This window comes from Myotis davidii, unplaced genomic scaffold, assembly GCF_000327345.1.
Source record: "Myotis davidii unplaced genomic scaffold, ASM32734v1 scaffold1025, whole genome shotgun sequence".
Lineage (NCBI taxonomy): Eukaryota > Metazoa > Chordata > Mammalia > Chiroptera > Vespertilionidae > Myotis > Myotis davidii.
Window position 1 is genome coordinate 1,564,695 of NW_006297812.1, and position 21,842 is coordinate 1,586,536.

Sequence of the window (21,842 nt, forward strand, 5' to 3'; positions counted from 1 at the left end):
AGAATTTCACTTCAGCACTGCGCCTCCTCTGAGTCTGGATATGATATTCTCTTTACTCCTAGTTGTAGAATTTCCACTCAGCCAGCCCTCCTGTGGTTCTGGATGTTGTCCGTTCCCTTTTTCAGGCTTAATTTGAATTGGTTGTTTAAGGCAGCAATCTCCGGCGTTAACCTATGCCGCCATCTTCGGTTCTCTCCGTATGAATGTTATATCTCTCTAAATCTAGAATTCCCTTCCCTTCCTTATATCATGGATTTTAAATCACATGCTGGCTAGTTGAAATCATGTCATATGTCTTTGCTGTAATGCCAGATATTCTGATTTTAGCTGAATTGCTTCATTGGCTGTTGTGTTACTTGCTCTCCTGCCTCTCAAATTGCTACAGGTTTGAAATTAATTTTGAAGGCTGAGTATGTTAAGATTATTACACGAGTACTTCATAGGTGAAGCTGAATTCTTTATACTATATCATATCACGAGGCACATATGTCCTAGCTCAGTAGGTAGAGCATTAGCCTGCGGACTGAAGGGTCCCAGATTCGATTCCGGTCAAGGGCACATACCTGGGTTGTGGGTTTGATCCCCAGTAGGGGGCATCCAGGGGGCAGCAGATCAATGATGTTTCTATTTCTCCCTCTCTCTTCCTCTCTGAAATCAATAAAAATATATTTAAAAAAGAGGCACATATGACTGTTCATCTCACTTAGCATGATGCTAATTGATCAGTGATTTCTAATGGTGACAGTCCTCAATATAAATTTCCCTATCAATCTTCTATGTGATAGTTTTGATTTTTTTAAAGTAAGGTGTCAGAACTTCTAATTCTCCAATTTCTTGTGAAATTATTTGCTCAAGTTTTATTTAGAAGAGCTATCCTACCTTCACTAGGACTATGAATTTACCATGAAGTAAAATTCATAGCAGAAAGTCAAGATAAATGCTTAATTTTAAAAATCAATTTCTAGAGTAATGAATTGGCATCCTTGCAATCTCCAGTGCTGTATGATGAATTTCTTTTCATATTTTTTCTGTTTGTCAACCCCTACATTCATTATTTTACTCATGACTTTTATTTTAAATGAGGTGAAATTCACATAACAAAATTAAGCATTGTAAATATTATGGACAGCATTAGATCTTTTAATATGAGATTGTGTTGTAATCTAGTCTTTTACTAAATTACCTCTTTTATGGTAGCCTCACAGAACAGCAGCAGCATTCCTCTGGCCAACTTTCGGAGCAGATAGCCTGTTAAATATACTTACCTAGAAATAAATGTAGTCTTAGTAATATGCCATTTTAATATAATCCAGTTTTCAAAAAAAATTGCCATTTTGTTTCACATACCCAAGTTATAGTGAATAATGACTTTCTCTCAAAGAAACGGGATACAGACTAAGCTTAAGGTCCTCTTGACAGTGATGTCTGCGAGTCATATATCTCTCTCTCTACGGGTAACTACCGGGTTTGGTGTTAATCAGTATTACAGTATATTAAATAAAAGCTATGAAATTCTCAAGGCATATAACAATAACCAATAATATACATTTTAAAAGCTTCTTTCTATTCACTTGCTAGCTTCTCTCGGTTTTTCTTTTTTAAAAAAAATATACTTTATTGATTTTTTACAGGGAGGAAGGGAGAGGGATAGAGAGTTAGAAACATCAATGAGAGAGACACATCGATCAGCTGCCCCCTACACACCCCCTACTGGGGATGTGCCCGCAACCAAGGTACATGCTCTTGACCGGAATCGAACCTGGGATCCTTCAGTCCACAGGCTGACGCTCTATCCACTGAGCCAAACTGGTTAGGGCTCTCGGTTTTTCTTTTAGAAAGATGTAATAATAGCTTCCACTATCATTTTCCATACATCAACTCAGCATACTCCCCTCCTCAGTCTTTCACTGCCTTGGCTTTCCTTTGTCTACTAGTCACCAGCAATTTTGCCTTCTATTTTAGGTCTTCAACATTTCTGATTTAAACAGTTTGTTGGGTAATTAGCACACACTTGTCCTGGTTGACTTCTGCTTTAAATAAAATACCTTTAATGGGAACTAAACTAAACAAAATGAGTATTAAAACATGATGCTTTGGTTTCCTTTGATCCACCTGATAATTTGGTATGAAAAGGAATAGTTATTACCAGGTTTAGATCTAAGTTCTGTTTGTTTGCTAATAACTGGTTTTCGGACAATAAAACAAAAACAATAAAGCAGCCAGTCCTGGGGAATGGGCTTCCAGAAATTCTATATAGATTTTTCAACTCTTTGAACTCACCAAACTCATGGTATTTTCTTTACTTTTTTAATTTCCTTTCCTACCCTGTTTTTTTCCACAGTTGTGTCAGAAATCCACTTCTGGATAGACATAATTTAATGCAAACATGTCAAAATTTTTTCTATTCTGATTATGAATACTTGGGACAAGAGTCAGTTAAACTTAAATTAATCAGGACTCTTTAGAGTCCAAGTGATGGAAAACCTAGTTCAGACTGGCTTAGGCCTAAAAAGGGCACTTTATGGCTCACATAACTGAAAAACTGTTAAATTGGTTTTAGTCACAGCTTGTCCCAAGGAACTTGAAAGGATGTATTCAGGACCCAGTTACATATATATTATATGTGTAATACATATAATTAGTATAAATATTCTGAAAGAGCTGCTTTACTGAAACTGATATATATATATATATATATATACTACATGTGTGTATATACATACTTGTGCACATATGTATACATATATGTATACACACGTATGCCCTGCTCTTCTATCTGTTGGCACCATTTTTCATAGAGATCCTGTCTTTATTATCAAAATGACTGCAAAATTCTATTGCATTTTGTTTGGCCACGTACCCTTCCTTGAGTCAGTCTCTGTGGTCAGGAAAATGGAGTGCTTTAAGTTGCACACTAATTCCTGGAGTTCAGTTGAGTCAATTCCACCTGAACTTTATGGACTTAGAATTAGGAAAGGCTGTTTCCACTCCAGAGACTTATTAGGAAAGAGATTGCGCTATAGCAGCAGAGTTGAGTAGTTATGCCGGAGACCTTATGGCGCAGAAAGCCTGACATATTTACTGTCTGCAACTTTACTGAAAAACTTGCTAACCCCTCATCTCGTTGTTGCTTGAATTTCCTTTCATGAAAAAAATTCTTTCTGAGAACCATTTTCTAAAAGATCTAATTATATATATAAATATAACTACTTCCATGTGTCACCCATTTTACTTGTCTAAAATAACATCCCACTTAGAAAACTATTTCAGTAAAAAACACAGAAATTCTGGATTCACACCTAAATTACACCAAATTAGACTTTTTTTTATCTAAAAGATATTCTATGCATAAAAGTTAAGTTTTAAAATAGCCTATAACCTTTTCCTCCAGCAGCTTCATAGATAAGATTTTCTCTGAATATTCTTAGCTTTATAATGACAAGATGAACTTTAAAATGTTAAAGCCATCCTTCAAAAGTTCATGCTTCAGCCCTAGCTATTTTTGCTCAGTGGATAGAGCACTGGCCTTCGGACTGAAGGGTCCTGGGCTCAATTCCAGCACATGCCTGGGTTGCAGACTCGATCCCCATTAGGGGGAGTGCAGGAGGCAGCCAATCAGTCATTCTCATCACTGATGTTTCTATCTCTCTCTCCCTCTCCCTTCCTCTCTGACATCAATAAAAATATATTTTAAAAAAATACATGATTCAGTCCATTATATTTACTCATTAAAAAAAAGATTTTCTTAAAATAATCAATTGACTAAAGATATGACTGTTCCGCCTCAGTAGTTCCACCAAAAATCATGCAGTTTAGATGTTGTAATTTACTCATGGTGCTTTTAGCTATATTTGAATTATAAATAATATTTACTTTGATATTTTGTCTTAAAATTATGTAACACTAACATGTTACTACTGCTATGAATCTTCTCTATACTTCATCCTTTTAGAATATGTAAAATACCTACATATCATGAGGTACCTTAGGGTTATTTTACATTATTTTTTATTAAAATTTTGTAAAGGTCTTTAGGAAGTGGATTATATTTTTAAAATATTGTAATATATTTTGCTGTCTTCTGTGTTATATTTTTCCCATTTATAAATTTATCGCAGGTTATACTACAACTTGCCTAATTTTTCATTGTTTCTTTACATTTTTTGTCATCTTTCATAAGTCATTCACTTTTTGAGACTCAGCTGAATGGTGTTTTTACTCTGTTCATTTGTTATTGCTGAACTTACAGCCCTTTACTTGATAGTCTCCAGACCACTGTGCAGTAGAAATATGATGGGAAATGCAAAAGGGAGCCCCATATGTCATCTTCAGTGTTCTAATAGCTACATTGAAATAATTCAAAGGAAGAGTTGAGTTAATTTTAATACATTTTATTTAACCTGATATGTCCTGAATATTAGCATTTTGGCATGTAATTAATATAAAATATTAGTTTGATATTTTACTCCCTTTTTTCTTAAGTCTTTGAAATCCAGCTTCTATTTGACACTTACTACACAACCTAGACCATTAGGGCTTACTTGAACTCTTATTTGAATTTTAAGTATTCTCTAGTTTTTAATTTTTTTAATAAATATTGTTGAAAGTATTACATATGTCCCTTTTCCCCCCCATTGCCCTCTCCCATCTCCCTCCCCCACAAGCCTTCACCACCCTACTGTCTGTGTCTATGGGTTATGCATATGCATATGAGTTCATCAGTTGATCTCTTCCCTACCCCCTCGAGCCTCCCCTGCCTTCCCTCTGAGGTTTGACAGTCTATGTTTTTATGTTTCTGGGTCTATTTGCATTCATCAGTTTATGTTGATCATTACTCTCCCAAATAAACTTCTTAAAAAGTTTAGTACTTTTTTGGATTACAGATAAATAGAATCTTGTGTAAATCATTTAAGTTTGGGTGTTCTTGTTCTATAAAATAACAGTGCAGACAGTGCAAATTAGTCACATCAGCCTAATATAATGGATACAAATGCACAAAATCGTTTAGATAAACTAAATTATGATTTGCTAATCTTGCTTAGCCCAAGATTAATAAATATTTAAACACCAAATATTCACTTCCAGAGATGTTGTTTTAATATCAGGGATTATGGACAAATTTTATTTATGTCATTTTTATTACTTAGTTGATTTAGTTTGGAGATGTGTTAAGTATTTATTGCATGCTCTGATTCAAATAGATAATTCAATTTTGACCTAAAGGGTAATCTAATTAATTTTGATAATATGCTTTTATTTTCTTTTAGATTCAGTTTTAAGTTTACCGCCATTTACTTTAATGTGTACATTTATGTATATTTATGTGTCTCAAAAATTATTTTAGCAGCATTAATTTTTTAAATATAGCAATAATAGAAATAAAAATGCCTAAATTCGAGCTCATAGCCTAAAACTCTGCCTTTACAAATGATCTTATACCAATAAAGTTTATATAATGATGATTTATTTAATTGTAGTGGCCATAATAGATCATCATACAGTATTATTAAGTGATTTGTCATGCTAAAAAGATACAGTGCTGGCCGTAACTGGTTTTGCTCAGTGGATAGAGTGTCGGCCTGTGGACTGAAAGGTCCCAGTTTCGATTCCCGTCAAGGGCATGTACCTTGGGTGCAGGCACATCCCCAGTAGGGGGTGTGCAAGAGGCAGCTGATCCATGTTTCTCTCTCATTGATGTTTCTAACTCTCTATCCTTCTCTCTTCCTCTCTTTAAAAAAAAAATCAAAACAATATATTTCAAAAACACACAAAAAACACACGTCTGAATTGTTAATAAAATAAATAAAAAGATACAGTGCTCTCATAGAAAATGTGAATGTGACAACTATTAGAACAAAGAGAAGGGATCCTTAACTAGGATTGTAAGCAGTCTGTAGGTAAAATTAGGGTAATGGATAGCAGGTAAGAAAACAGGACTTCCCAATTTTATCTCTTGTCAGTTCTTCGACAGTTTTAGAAAACTATGAAAGAATGTAATTATTTCCCCTCGTAACCACTGTTTGTTAATAACTGATTCTGGGGGCAGGATGTGCACAGGTCTCATTGGATTCTTTGAGTTTTGTTTTTTATTTGAGAGGCCCAGGCATTCCATGTATCAGAGCTTCTGTTAATGTGTAGATATAAAAATAAATACATATCTATATCTATATCTATATCTATGTCATCTATATCTATCTATCTCTATCTCTATCTCTATATCTATATCTATATCTACATCTATATATATCTTGAGTACAAGACCTTTAGTGTGGTTTTCCAATATATACAGGGTAGGGCAAAAGTAGGCTTACAGTTGTAATATAAATAATATCATAATACTAAAATCAACTGTTTGCATACTCACAACTGTAAGCCTACTTTTGCCCACCCAGTATACTGATAATTTTCAAATTAAATGTCCATTTACATTTTATTTCAAAGCCATTATTCTGCTCTCTTTATACTAGTGGAGTGGGAGTGTAGCTATTTTGCTCTCTTTTTGTTGATTTATAGGATGCCATTATTTTCACTTTTCCTACTGTATTGACTACTGATTCTCAATATAGTTCTTTTTTTCTAAATTCCCACCCCCTGTTCTCAGTTCCCACTACCTTACCACTTAAAAACATTGGTGAACTTCAGAATTCCCTTTCTGTGTATTTACAGATTTCATAAATGTGGCCATTCATAAAATAAGAGTACTAGTATTAGTACTAGTATTAGTACTAGTACTAAATTTCAAAACAGGTTAGGAGAACAAAAGGTTTTCATAATGTTTTACATAGTTTAATATATCAATGATTTATGTTACTTTTCAATAAATATATTATTCTTTTAGAATTCAAACCTGATTCATCAGAAAGTGTCTCCTCCTAACGATCGACAAGGATCTCCAATATTATCATTCATCGTTCTTGAACAATTTAATGCCATTCGCTTAGTACAAAGTGTTCACCAGTCTCTTGCTGCTCTCAGCAAAGTCATCAGAGGAACAACCTTACTGAGTTCAGAAGTACAGAAATTGGCAAGTGCTTTATTAAACCAAAAGGTAAGCCAGTACTAAGTGTGTGTTTTTACTTCATTATTTTATAAATCACCTTTCCAGTATGTGCATATTTGTCAGATGTCTCATAGCTAATAGAAACAGCACACCCAAGTTAAACTAGCTTAAGCCATGTTGGAATTAATTGGCTCATGTAACTGAAGAATCCAAGGTAACTGTCATTAAGTCATCTTAATGAAGGAACTTAAAATTGTCATTAGGATCTCAGCTTGTATTATACTGGTATATCTACCTATCCAGTCAATGTGTGTGTGTGTGTGTGTGTGTGTGTGTGTGCGCACGTGCGCGCGCGCGTGTGCGATTTCACTTTGGGGCAGGTCCTCTATACAGGCTGGATTCTAGCAGCCTGAGTCTTATGTCTTCTGAGCTCCATGTGAACAAAAAGAACATCTGTTTCCTCGTAACTCAAACAAAAATGTTGGTATTAGCTTTGATGCAAACTGCATGCCTTATGTTTTATGTATATTCCCATACTGACTCTGGGGGCAGAGTGTGCACAGGTCCCATTGGCTAGGACTTCAGCCAAATGCCTCTCCCAGGAGGTGAGGATGGATTCAGCTTCATCTGTAACACATATACTGCAAGAAAGGGAAGGATGGTTATCCAGTAGAAAATCGGGCTACTTTTAGCAGAAAAAAAAATCACCATGTCTCTTGCTGAATAATTTGGCCATTTTAAATGTAAAATCCACTTGTTTCAGATTTGTTGGATAGAAACAAAATCTTTGTAGTAGATCGACTTTAGCTATTTGGAGAATATAAACTTCACAGAATTTGGCATCTAGAGAAGATTTCACTAGGGCTCTATAGGAATCTAGAAAGAAAACGGTTGTGTGTTTTCTCCTGCTGTTAACTTCAATATAGAGATATCTCTGATAGTCAACCTGAGAGACCTTGTCTGTTTAAATACAAAAGATAGCCTTTGTAGAACTTCCTATACTTTCTCATCAATATGAAAAAGTTTTCTTTCTTAGTTTGGACTGCTATAACCATAGATTGGGTGGCTTAAACAACAGAAGTTTATTGCTCATAGTTCTGGAGACTGGGAAATCCAAGATCAAGCTGCGAGCACATCTAGTGCCTGGTGGGGCTGGCTTCCTGGTTTGCTGATGGCCGTCTTCTTGCTGTGCCCTCACAGAGCAGAAGGGAAAGAGGTACAAGCTTTCTGCTGCCTCTTCTTGTGAACACACTAATCCCATCAGGAGAGTTCCACCCTATGACCTAATTACCTTTGAAAACCTCATTTCCAAATAGCATATCAGGGATTGGGACTTCAGGATATGAATTTTGAGGTATAGAAACTGTCAGTCCCTCACAGTACCCAATTATTTTCCATATATACAAAAAGACCTGCTCTAACAACCTTATGTTCCTTTTCCTTTACCTTGAAATAAAATCAGCTTTGCATTATTAGTTTTTCCTTTGTCTATAGATTACTATTGCTATTCATCAACTGTGATTATCAAACTATTGTTGTACTGTATTATACTACAAATTATGACTAATCTGTTGTTAATTTGAAAGTAGGCATAATATCAGTCATGAAAGCTCTTTGATATACTGAATAAACCAGTGGGAAAGCATTCTGAGACTTTGAGGAATTTTACTAATTTAATCACCACAATAAAACTACTAGATGGTATTACTATTATCCCAATTTTATTGTGAGAAACCGGAAGCAGAAGGGTGTTAAACAACGGCCAGACTCACACAAAGAATGGTTGCAGAGTCAGGATTTGAACCAAGGCAGGTCTGTTACCATAATAAATGTAAATTACTTAAATTTATACCAAAGGAAAATACTCACGAGAGTCTGTTTCTTTAAAATGAACTAATGCTTTATAAGGGTAAATTGTTTGGTATAGAATAATTTAGGAGAATAACTATAATATAAGAATATGATACAGTGAAGTATAGTAAAATTCAAGTTAAATTAGATTTTGAGGTCTTTAATGCCAAAGAAAAGAGTGGATTAAATGCTGTAGGCAATAAGAATGTTTTTATGTAGAAATAATGTAGCAAAATGACTATGAATGTGGCCTCGAAAATAGGTCTGCTATTTGAATCCTGTTCTATCACTTAGTAGCTGTGTGACTTTGTGCAGGTCCCTTAAGCCTCTCTAACTTTACTTTTTTTTCATTTGTAAATTAGAATAGTAAAGGTACCCACCTCATAGGACAGTTGTGAGAATTAAATTAAATTATAAGGTGCTGGCAGATGGCCAGCACCCTACAACTCTTAGCTGTTTTTGTTATTGTTACATTGGGGAATTTTATTGTGTAAAGAATAGCTCTTAGAGTATTCATTTGGAAGTATTGTGCAAAATGATTTTATAGATGTAGGAACATCATATAGGTTACTCTGTTCATCTCAACAGGTGGTTAGGGCATGGAATAGAGTAGTTCGAGAGGGTTCTGTAAGATATTAATGAAGAATATAAAAGGTAATTGGCAAACCCTTTTTTTGTTTGTTTCACTTATATTGTCAGTCATTCTGGGTGGCCTTTAACATAGCATTTGAAAAAATGAATAATTTAACTTTAAATTATTTTCTATGGTTGTAATATAATGTGTCTTACATTAAATCATATTGAAAGATATCAAAAAACTAAATGGGCTTTGTTATAAGAAATACTTTTCTTGATTAAGCCAAAGTATATTTTAGAGAGAGGTCATTGATGCTTAATTCCTTATAACATTTCTTCCTCTTCCCTTGACCTTTTAAGATCTGTTAAGTATTTACATATTTTGCATAGTGATAGGATCAATTGACTTATTTCTTAATTAAAATGTGTTTATGTAAGATGTAGACAATATCAATTATGTATTATACATTACACTTTGAAGTAAGAAATCCAGCCTCTGAAATATTATTTTTTAAACATTTTTATAATTTGCATGAAAATGAATTTGTTAAATTTCTTTCAAAAGATAAAAAATGTGTTTTGCAAAGCACATTTCAATTATATCATAGATAGTGTCTTTGGAAATATTTCAGGGTGTTTGGGGAAACTCAAATGAGATTAGGCTGACTTTAACGAAGACAATATCAGTAAATTAGTTTCTGACATTTCACTTTCTAATGAGTTTACCAAAAACTGAATCCAGTGCTGTCGCATTTATTTTACGATAAAAATTTAATGTTTTGTTAAATTTAAATGTGTCAAGTTAAATGTTTTCTGATATGAATTAATGTAATTTAGGAAGTAGTTCAGTACTTGATAATTTCTTTACTATGTCTGACAGGGGTGGAGAAAAGAGAACCCTTGTACACTGCTGATGGGAATGCAGACTGGTGCAGCCATTAATGAAAACATTATGGAGTTTCCTCAAAAAATTAAATATGGAAATGCCATTTGACCCAGTGATCCCACTTATAGGGCTATATACTAAGAAACCTGAAACACCAATCAGAAAGAATTATGCACTCCTATGTTCATAGAACCACAATTTACGATAGCTAAGATTTGGGAACAACCCAGGTGTCCATCAGTAGATAAGTGGATAAAAAAGCTGTGGTACATTTATATCATGGAAGACTATGCAGCAGTAAAAAAGAAGAATATCTTACCCTATGAGACAGCATGGAGGCACCTGGAGAGTATCACGCTGAGTGAAATAAGTCAGTCATAGAAAGACTAGTATCACATGATCTCACTCATATGTGGAATCTAAGTAACAAAATAAACTGATGAACTGGGTGAATCCAGAGACACAGCAGCATGGAACAGAGTGCAGAGTCTCGGAAGGAAGGTGGGGAAGGTGAGTGGGTGGAAGGTGATTAACCAAAGATCTTGTATGCATATATGTATAACCCATGAACACAGACAATAGGGTGGTGAAGGCCTGGGACAGGTGGTGGGGGCGGATGGAGAGGGGAATTGGGAGAAAAAGGGACATAATACTTTCAACAATAAAGAATTATTTTTAAAAAGAAAAAGAGGTTGCCTTACCTGCCAGCATAACCACTACCTGAGGCTCTGTCCTGATGATGTATGTCTGTGGGGCCTTATCAGGGACTGGCCAGCTTCAGTCTACAGTGGCCAGTCCCCGGAGGTCTGGGAGCTCCAAACCGGATCCAGAGGGCGGCCTTGCTGGACTGGCTGAGTTCCGACCTGGAGGGGCCAGGCTACAGTCTGATTTCCGGTGGCCTTCCCTTCCCACCTCGGGCAGAACCAGGTGGGGGTCTCCGGTTTGGGCATGTCTTGGCTCAGTGTCCTTCCTTGTTGCATTTGGAGTATCGGCCCGAAGGAGGTTTAGCCCCTGACTTACCCTCGGCACTTCATTTCGGGTTCATGAGAGCAGTGGCTATAAGCTGAAAGGCCTCCTTCTGGGCCTCAGCTTTAGCCTGATCTCACTTTTGTTTTTGATTTGAGTCTCCTCGTCTCTATTATTAAAGACATAAAGGCTAGGTTAACCAGGCCTTTTGAGGGGGGGTTGCAGACCTGTGTCTGTTTTTCAAAGTTTATGGCATATGTCCGGGGCTGATTGGGATAGACAATGGATGTTCAGAAGAAGGGTTCCCTCTATTAAGGTGGGGTCTAAGGTGGTAAACTTCTATAAGGCCTCTGTGAGGCAGGAGAGGAAGAGAGCTGGGTTTTTGTTGGGGCCCTGAGTGATTTTATTGTTTTTCATAGTTGACCATCTTACTAGTATGAGCAGCCTTTTTGAGTCCGGCAATGGCACAGGTGATTATATGGCTACAGAGCTGGTGCCCTGGAGAATTATCCTGACAGTCCCATCTCAGGTCAATTTGGGGTACCGCTTCAGCATCACCTGGGTTGGCCACCTTGTCCTGTCTGTGGAGGCCATGGGCATAGTCCTGAGCTACTAGACCAATGTGTTGTTTCTCTTCTGGGGTGAGAGAGGAGGACAGGATGTCATAGATGTTGTGCCAGGTCAGGTCATAGGACTGGGTCAAGTACTCAAATTCCTTGGGAAAGGTGGTCAGGTTGATGGATAAAGACCCAAGATGCCTCTCAGTCTATGCAAGGTTGGACATGGAAAATGGGATGTATTCCCAGACAGTACCCTCAATTCCTGCTTCTTCTCTCAGGGGTAGAATGGGAGTGGGAATAGAAGTGGCTATTCAGGAAGCCAGTCTTTGGGTGCCCGAGATTGAGTGTTAGGTGAGGAAAAGTCTGTATTGGAGCTCTTGTTCTCAGAATTTGGGCTCTCAGGAGCCTGGGGAGAAGGTGGTTGCTAGTTAGGAGGGTCTGGGTTTTCGGAGTCTACATCAGGTAAGGGAGGATGTGTAAGGGGTGAAGGTCTGTGGTCTGCTGGGTCAAAAGTAGATTCAGGTCAGAAATGTTAGGGGAATGATGTTTTGTGTTAAGGAAAACAATCTGATGGGTAGAGCAGGACTGACAGAGAGAGAGTGGGGACTGAAGGGTGAAAAGGGCCTGGATGTAAGGAATCTCTGACCATTTTCCATTGCGGTGACAGCAATTCTCTAAATTGTGCCATGTGGCCCTAGCCAATTTGGCTTAGCGGAAAGAGCATCTGCCTGGGGACTGAAGGGTCCCAGGTTAAATTGCAGTCAAGGGCATGTACATAGGTTGCAGGCTTGATCCCCAGCCCTGGCTGGGGCGTATGTGAAAGCAACCAATTCATGTGTCTCTCTCACATCAATGTTTCTTTCTCTGTCTCTCTCTCTTGTACTCTCTCTGAAAACCAATGGGAAAATATCCTAAGGTGAGGATTTTAAAAAAACAATAGTAAATAAATTGCTCAATGTGTTAAAATTGAAAGTGCCGTTTTCAGGACATTGAGATGTATTATCTAGTTTATGTTGTGGCCAAACAGTGTCACAAGAGAAAATGAGGTGCTTGGGCCTGATCTCCCCCATGAGTGTGCAGTGGGAGTGTAGTGTGGTCCACGAGAGAGGAAGGGTGAGTGGCAGGCCACAAATCCAAAGGGGACTGTTTAGGGTAGGCATCCCCACCGCTAAACAGATCACCATGAGAAATGAGGGGACCCTCCAGACTGGGCATCCCCAGTCCAGAAGGACCCAAAGCCGAATGGCTGAGGGCTCTTCTGGCCTAGCGCTAGGACTTTTGAGACAAGAGGACTTTCGAGAAGTCAGTGAGAATGAGTGGGCAGAAGACCAGAAGACTGGAGACTGTGGAAAATTGGCCTATGTGGGATGGAGGGTCAGCAATGAAAAAGGAGAGGTTCCCGATCTGGCATCGCCCTTGGTTGGTTCGGGAAGGCTCACAAGGGAGGGAGACTAATTGAGGCCTGCCATCATGACCTAGCAGGGTGACCGAAGCTGGGGCAACAGCTCCCCTTCCTGTGGAACCCTCTCGGGTTTCGGCACCAAATGTTAGGGTCGCTGAAGAAGGAACACACAAAGCCCAAAGGGTAAAGAATTACAAATTTGTTAGGTCATCTGGGTACCAGATGGGCTGGGCCCCAAATGATGCCCAGGGACAGGGAGTCAGAAGTTTTAAAGGACTCCAGCCAGTCTTTCCTGGGTGAAGAATTCTCTGGGAAGATCCGGATCCTGGGAAGGTCCGGAGAGGAAGGATAATGGTCTTAGCAAGTGGAATGTGGCTCAGAGAAAGGGAATCAGTTGTGAAGTGGTCTAAAGGCCAGTTCCCAGGGGAGGGAGTATTAATTCAATTATTTTATCAGACCTAACAATAAGTAAATGCTTAGAACAGTGCCTGCACCTGTAAACGCTGCAGAAGTGCTTGCTGTTGTTATCTTTCTCGTGCAGGCCCGCATTGGTCCATGCCTACTAGTATATTACAGCAGCTTCCGGACTTCCCTGACTGCAGTTTCACTCCCCTAAGCCTGCTCTCCCTAGTTCACTAGGGTAATCGTTTTAAAACCCAAGTCTGATTGTGTGACTTTGCTGGGTAAAGCTTAATTTAGGTTAGCATTGCTTTCCAGTTTAAACTCCTTAAAACAACATTCAAACACTTTTTGGTCTCCTCCTTAAATCATTGTTCCAGGTCCCTTGTGTTTTCTTTACTTGTGTGCCTTCCTTTTCCTGCTGTCTTTCTTTACTTGACTATAAGTTCTTTATCTTTTGAGACTCACCTCAAGCATGATCTCTCCCGGAAAGCTTTTCCTGACTCTTGCCCTTATACTCAGTGTGGATTTGGTGGGCACACCTTTGTGTTTTGTAGAACAGTGCTTGTCACGATCAGGGAACTTATAGTATCATCTGTAGCTGTCTCTTTTGTTCTCTATTTCCCCCTTTAGCACAACCTTCTATGGACAGGAATCCTATATAATGAAAGCCTAATATGCTAAGTGTCTAGTCATCCGGTCAGCCATTCAACTAATCAAAGCATAGTATGCTAATGATGTGGAAAGGCTGTTCAACCACTTGCTATGGCGTGCACTGACCACCAGGGGCAGCCGCTCCGATTGGTAGGTTAGCTTGCTGCTGGGGTCTGGCCGATCGGGACTGAGTGAGTGGGGCCAGATACGCCCTGGAGCCCTCCTGTGGTCCCTTCCTGGCTGGCCAACCTCCCACATCCCTCCCAGGCCGCGATCATGCACCGGTGGGGTCCCTTGGCCTGGCCTGCACCTTCTCGAAATCTGGGCTGAGGGATCACCCCCCTACATCCCCCTCCACCCCAGTGCAAGAATTTCATGCACCAGGCCTTTAGTTGTTTTATAACTTTGTATCCCTAGCGTCTAACAAAAGATTTCCAAATAGCAGCTATTTAACAGATGCCTGCTGAATAAACTATTAATGGAAACTTGAAATAGTGAATGAACAAATGAATAACCTGCTCATATCCTGTTCAGCTTCTATGATATCTTTCATGAAAAACATGGGATACCAAAAATATGTTACATTTAGGGTTAGACCTGTGTTCAAGTTTCCCATTTATTTGTTAAAAAACTTCAAGTTTAGTTAAACAAAACTAGTCTAACCCTTAGTTTGCCCATGATTATACTTTTAATTCTCATTTTGAGTAGATTTGTAACAAATAATATTTATTATCACTCATGTTTAATTTCAAATGGCATGGTATAGGTGGAGCAATATAAAAGTGGAAAATATGTTGAAGGCAGTATTGATGCTGGTAAACCGGCTTAGAGCCAAGTTGCCTGGGTGCACATCCTGGATTTGCCGTTTACCTGCCTGTGAATTGGGGCCAACTGTTTCTCTGTGTTTCGTTTTCTCTCTGTCAAATGGAAGTCACAATACCACCTGCTTCTGAGGATTATTGTAAGGACTATATGAGATGGTGCCCATCAAGCATTCAGCACAGTTGCTAACACAGAGTAAGCACTCAATAAATGTTAGCTTGTAAAAGTTCCCTCCAGTTCTTTCTACCTTTAGTCAAAATCCAATACTACTTTCAGAGCTTTTCAGCTACCTCTTTTAAGAATTCTTTGATTAAATTATTTTATCCTAAGAACTGCAGACATGATCTATAACTCATTAGTAAAGCACCACAAGGGATTTTAACGGTGTATCTTCTTTATTGGTTCTTTCTACCTTTCTTCTGTTGCTATTTAAAGACTACATTTTATCTTTTATTCCCATAGTCTCCTATCATATCACTATCATGTCATATTACTTATATCACTTATCATATTGTATGTCTCTACATAGAATTAAACACTATGTAATATTCTTCCTATATTGAATAACACATTTTTCTTTATCCCCCAGTAAATTATAAGCTCTATAATATTAAGGGCCTCATAATGCCTTTACATTGTAGGCACTCAGTAAGTAATGCTGAATGGCTGAATAAGGACTTACCAGTGGTAGAATTAATGTATTACACCTGAGACTGATACCATTAATTCTCTTAGTTATCTAGTCCTACATAATAAATTGCCCTAAAACTTAGTGGCACAAAACAACAAAAAATTATGGCACAGCTTCTGTGGGACGAAAATCTGGGTGAGGCTTAGCTGGGTGTTGTCTCGTGGTCTCCGTCAAGTCTACAATCAGGGTCAGTCAGGGCTGCAGATCTCAGCTTCTAAGGGCATCTGTGAGATGGCTGTTGGCAGGCCTCAGGCCCTCTCTGATTGTGGACTGAACACATCAGTTCCTTGCACTATGGACATCTTTATGAGGCACTCACAATTTGTTAACTTTTCACTTAGAGTGAGGAAGGGGAGAGTAAAAGTGAGCTAGGCAGGAGTCACAGTACTTTGTAACCTAATCTCAGAAGTGGCATCTTATCACTTTAAAAAAAATTTATTTTTATTAACATACAGTTGACATACAATATTATATTAGTTTCAGGTGTACAACGTAGTGATTTAACACTTATATACCTTATTATGTGATCATTACTATATGTCTAGTACCCATCTGTCATTGTAAGAAGTTATTACAATATTATTGACTATGTTCCCTGACCTGTACATTATATCTTTGTGACATTTATTTTATAACTGGAAGTTTGTACCTTTTTTACACATCCCCCCTCTGGCAACCATCAATTTATTCTCAGAAAATATGAGTCTGTTGCCCTGGCTGGTGTTACTAAATGGTTAGAACATTGACCCATGAACTTAAGGGTCACAGGTTTGATTCCAAGTTAAGGGTAAGAACCTGGGTTGTAGGTTCTGTTCCTGGCCCTAGTCAGGACACAGAAGGCAATCAATCAATGTGTGTCTCTCAGAATGCTGATTGACCTTCAGCATTCTCCCCTACCTGGCCAGGGATGACACCTGCAATCCAGGTGCCTGCGCTTGACTGAAAATCAAAAGCATGATCCTTTGGTACACAGGCCCAATGTTCTATCCATTGATCCACATTGACCAGGGCCTATTAATCTTTCCTAAATTTATGTCCAGTTTACTTTGATTTCAATCTACACTAATAAAAGATAAAGATGCAAATTGACTGTACCTTTGCTATGCCCTAAGCCACGCCCACCAGCCAATCAGAGCAACTATATGCAAATTAACCCAACCAAGATGGCGGCCAGCAACCACAGAGCTGGAGCAAGCAGGAGGCTTGGTTGCCCGGGTGATGGAGGAAGCCAGGCTTCCCGCCATCCCTGAGCTGGCTGAGGCCTCTGCTCATGGCAACAAAGTTTCAATTATAGAAGACAAATAATTCCCAGATACCTGCTTCCAGCCAGCCTCCACAGGGGGCTTAGGTGGCTGAGGGCCATGGCCAGCCTGAAAACAGCCATCAGCCCCTCATCCAGCCTGGCCACACCCTCATGGGGTGAGGGTCCCCGCTGGGGGGTGTCTACCAGTAGAGCAGTGATGGTAGGAGCCTCTCCCGCCTCCTCAGCAGCACTAAGGATGCCCGACTGCAGCGTAGGCATTCTCCCCGCTGGCAAGTGGGCATTCCCCAAGGACTCCCAGGCTGCCAGAGGGATGTCTGACTACCAGCTTAGGCCCAATCCCCCAGGGAGTGGGCCTAAGCCAGCAGGTGGTCATCCCCCGAGGAGTCCTAGACTGCGAGAGGGCACAGGTCGGGCTGAGGGACCTCCCTGAGTGCACAGATTTTTGTGCACCGGGCCTCTAGTATTTAATATTAAAAAGTATTTTGGGTTTAAAAAACTGTGTGTCTCAAATCAATGTGTTGTGTTTTTTTTCCTCTCTCTCTCCCCATCATCACTCCCTTCTACTCTCTCTAAAAATCAAAAGAAAAATATCCTCAGATATATTAACAAATACACACACACACACACTAGAGGCACGGTGCACAAAAATTTGTGCACTCAGGGGGTCCTTTAACCCAGCCTATGCCCTCTCACAGTCTGGGACCCCTTGAAGGATATCCAACTGCTGGCTTAGGCCCGCTCCCTGGGGGATTGGGTCCACGCTGGCAGTCAGATATCCCTCTGGCAGCCCGGCAGCCCTCGGGGGATGTCCAGCCTCTCCTTTTTTCTTTTCTTTTTTTTCATTCTGGGATTTATTTACCTTCTATAATTGAAACTTTATAGCCCTGAGTGGAGCTCAGAGCCAGCCAGGGCGGGCGGGAAGCTTGGCCTCCTCCATCACCAGGGGCAACCCAAGCCTTCTGCTCACTCCAGCTCCATGGCCGTGCTCAGCTGAAAGGCTGTATCTGGGGTTTAATCTTCTATAGTTGAAACTTTGTTGCCTGAGTGGAGCTCAGAGCCAGCCGCGGCAGGTGGGAAGCTTGGCTTCCTCCATCACTGGAGCAACCAAACCTCCTGCCTGCTCCAGCTCCATGGCTGCCGGCCGCCATCTTGGTTGGGTTAATTTGCATATAGTCGCTCTGATTGGCTCATAGGCATGGCTTAAGGCATATCAAAGGTATGGTCAATTTGCATCTTTGTCTTTTATTAGTGTAGATATGAGTTTGTTTGTATTTTTTTTAGGTTCCCCATATAAGTTAATACCATATACATGGTATTTGCTGTTCCATGTCTGACTTTTATCACTTAGCATAATGCTCTCTAGGACTATCCATGTTGTCGAAAATGACAAGATTTCATTCTTTTTTATGGCTCAATATTTCAGCTTCCTTATCCATTCATCTTTCTGTAGATACCTAGGTTGCTTCCATATCTTGGCTATTGAAAATATATAATATTATATATATAAGCTTAATTTGGACCCTTTTTAAATTGCAGTGTCCTCACACATGGCAGAGCAAGTGGGAAGGTCCAGAAGACCCTTTACAGTACCTCCGAGGGCTTGTGTCTCGTGCCCTTGCAATACAGGTAAGACTAAATCATTTAGTGACTCCACTGCATGACTGCAATTGTTGTATTATATACACACATTGAGATAACTTTTTTGCTAGCAACTAGTGAGAATATTATGATTGTGTACATAAACAACCATTTAATTTTTATTTTTTCATCTGTTATTTTATATACTATTTTCTGCTTATTGTGTCTTTTCATAATTTTTGAGAATTTAGAGAAAAGTCTACAATACAGATGGGTTATACAGAAACCATCTGTATAATAATATAACAGAATAACTGAATAACTGAAACTGACTCAGCTGTGACTGATTTCCTTTAGGGAATGTTATTCCTCTCTCTCCAACCCCTCCCACTTCCCAATAGAGAGCTGCTTTTTCTTTTTTTCCCCTCAAATTGATCAATTATTTTTCAGAGTGATCCCATTATGTAACTGCAGGAAAATTCAATAGAACAGGGATGATATAGAGGGAAGAAGAGTGATTTTATTTTAATAATAGCAAATGGTGCACGTTAGTTGGTGCATGCAGTGTATCCCTGTGCCTGTGGTTTTGCATTGATGTCTGAGTACTTCATCCTCTGCTGTGGCACCTGTTTCATAAACAGCCTTTTTTTAATCACATCAACTTCTAATATCATATGAATAACTTGATTAGTGTCCTTCCAGGTGCAGCAGTCTTCACCCATGCTTCTGTTAGGCGTGCGCACTCCTGTCAGCATCTTTAACCTTGTCATCACTCATTGTGCTGCATCACTGAACCCTAGAAGGTACATATCCCTCCTTTACCACAAACACATTTCCCTCTTACTTTCTTGCTGCCTTAGACTTCCAGACCCTACCTGCTCAGTGTTCTCCCAGTCTGTCTCTTTCTTTCCTGATCCTGCCCAGGTCTGCATGGAACCACAGCCCATACTTAAACCATTCTCTCCCCAGGACCCTAACTGACTTTCCTCCATGCTTTATCTTTCCTGAAAACCATTCAACTTGGATCGGTCTCTGTCAGTGCACCAGCTGCCGAGCTCTGCTAGTGAAACTTCAGATATGAAGGGTTCAGCGTTGGGTGTGCCCTGAGCATTGCTGCTGTTCTCCACAACGAAGGTTTCAAACCTTCATTACTTTTCTGAAGACCCACATGCTGCCTCCCCTTTTCCTAAGCAGAACACTTTCCCTTTACAGAGAAAATGTAGGCTATGCACTATGACCACCTGAAAATTCCTGCACTTCTTCCCACCTAAGTTGAACCTACTCTCCTCACTTCTGTTCTAATACAAAGCAAGTTGACCTTCTGCCACTGAAGGCTCATCCTCAGAGCTTGATTCCTATTCTCATCTGTTTAGACACCTCCACCAGGGGGTGTTTTGTTGTTTTCCTCTCTTCATACTCTATCCTGCCAGCCTACAAATGGGATCATCTGAATGTTCGTTAGATCTCTAGTAAAACCAGTCTCTAAGTTGTTGTATTATTGGAGGAAAAGTTACTGAACATGAAAATGAGGTTAAAATTAGCTGTGTATATGCCTGCTGTGTATATGCCTGGACATCATCTTTCAATAAATGCCGAAAAATTGGAGGGAGAGAAGGGAAGGAGAATGGAGAAGGCAGAGAGGAAGGGCAAATAGCCGATGGGTGTTCTTAGAAGAATATAGAAATTCTCTGAAGGTCTAGTATGTTATAATTGCACAGCTATGAGAATTTATAACTTCATATATATATATATCAGTATTGTTTGCTTTTTTAGATTATTTGTATAAAGAGCAAAAACTATATTTGCTGCAACTAGTATCCTATATTACACTCTGTGTTTTAAGTTCACTTAATATATATATTATGTGTACATAGTGATATATTATTGATACTGAAGTTAATATTGAAAAGAATTTTACAGACATTTTTGTTTTTCTGACATGTTTATTCATATTGAATGTATTGAATACTGGTCATCAAAACTAAAAAATATTCTATAGTGTAATTTTCTTAAAAGCTTTCTAGCCATTTAGCCTTTATTGTAATGTGACATACCTGCCTAACCCTCAAATAACTTTCAGGCTTAATCATAGCTTATTTTCTATCTTTTCAAACAGGAAATATGTAATATTCATTATTTCTATCAACACTTAGGGTTTCTTTTTATTGTTTTGTTTTCAGACCTTAATATTTTTTCAATTATAAATGTACAAAGATATCTACTTCCCTCGGGTTAAGCTTTAAAGTTTGGGGCTCACTTGTCCGTTTCAGGGTCTGCTAGGAGCTTTGTTTTCATATGTGCTTTCTCTGTTTCATAGATACATATCAGAGCAACTGGTGATGTTTAGAGGAGCAATGTAGCTACTTAGGTGTGAAAGAAAGGAATGAGAGCATGGTAGACAGGGAAAATTAGAAGTGCTATTATTAAAGGAAAATGCCTGCTTTGGGGTTCTTATGAAAGTGCTGGAGGCCCGATGCATGAAATTCGTGCAAGGCTGCCTCACACCCCCACCCACTGATTGTTCCTGAAGGTCGTTCCACCATCCAGCCTAATTAGCATATTAGCTCTTTATTATATAGGATAAGGATCAGACTGAATCCAAACAAGTATACAGCAGCTTGAGCCCAGTTCCAGATGAAGTTTAAAATCCCAGAGCCTTTCATTTTAAGGCATAGTGCCTGTTCATTACAGAGGTCTTGTGAAAATAAGGTGAGACTGACTGGGATTATGGGTGGCATTCATTTATTTATTCATTGAATCAAAAATGTTGTACACAGCTATTTTATGCTATGCTCTGAATAAAGTACTGGAGATGGAGTGGTTAGTAAATTGATTTACCATAGTTCCTATCTTGGTGTCAAACACTGCTGAGGTGACTGAATATAGAATGATAAATAAAATAAATATATATCTGCCCTAACTGGTTTGGCTCAGTGGATAGAGCATCGGCCTGCAGACTGAAAGGTCCCAGGTTCAATTCCGGTCAAGGGCATGTACCTTGGTTGCGGGCTCATCCCCAGTGGGAAGTGTGCAGGAGGCAGCTGATCGATGTTCCTCTTTCATCGATATTTCTAACTCTCTGTCCCTCTCCCTTCCTCTCTGTACAAAATCAATAAAATATATATATAAAAACAAAATAAATAAATAAATTGAGCAATGTGTTAAAATCAAAATTGCTCCCATTTTTCAGGTC

At 39.0% G+C, this 21,842-nt stretch overlaps 1 protein-coding gene across 1 annotated transcript in view; it reads left to right on the forward strand.

The window, feature by feature from the left end:
* Nucleotides 1-21,842, forward strand: part of DYNC2H1 (dynein, cytoplasmic 2, heavy chain 1) — a 305,345-nt gene that overhangs the window by 240,648 nt on the left and 42,855 nt on the right. The window contains 2 exon segments of the mRNA XM_006773520.2: nt 6,839-7,048; nt 18,608-18,697. Of these exon segments, the coding sequence (XP_006773583.1) occupies nt 6,839-7,048; nt 18,608-18,697 (300 nt within the window).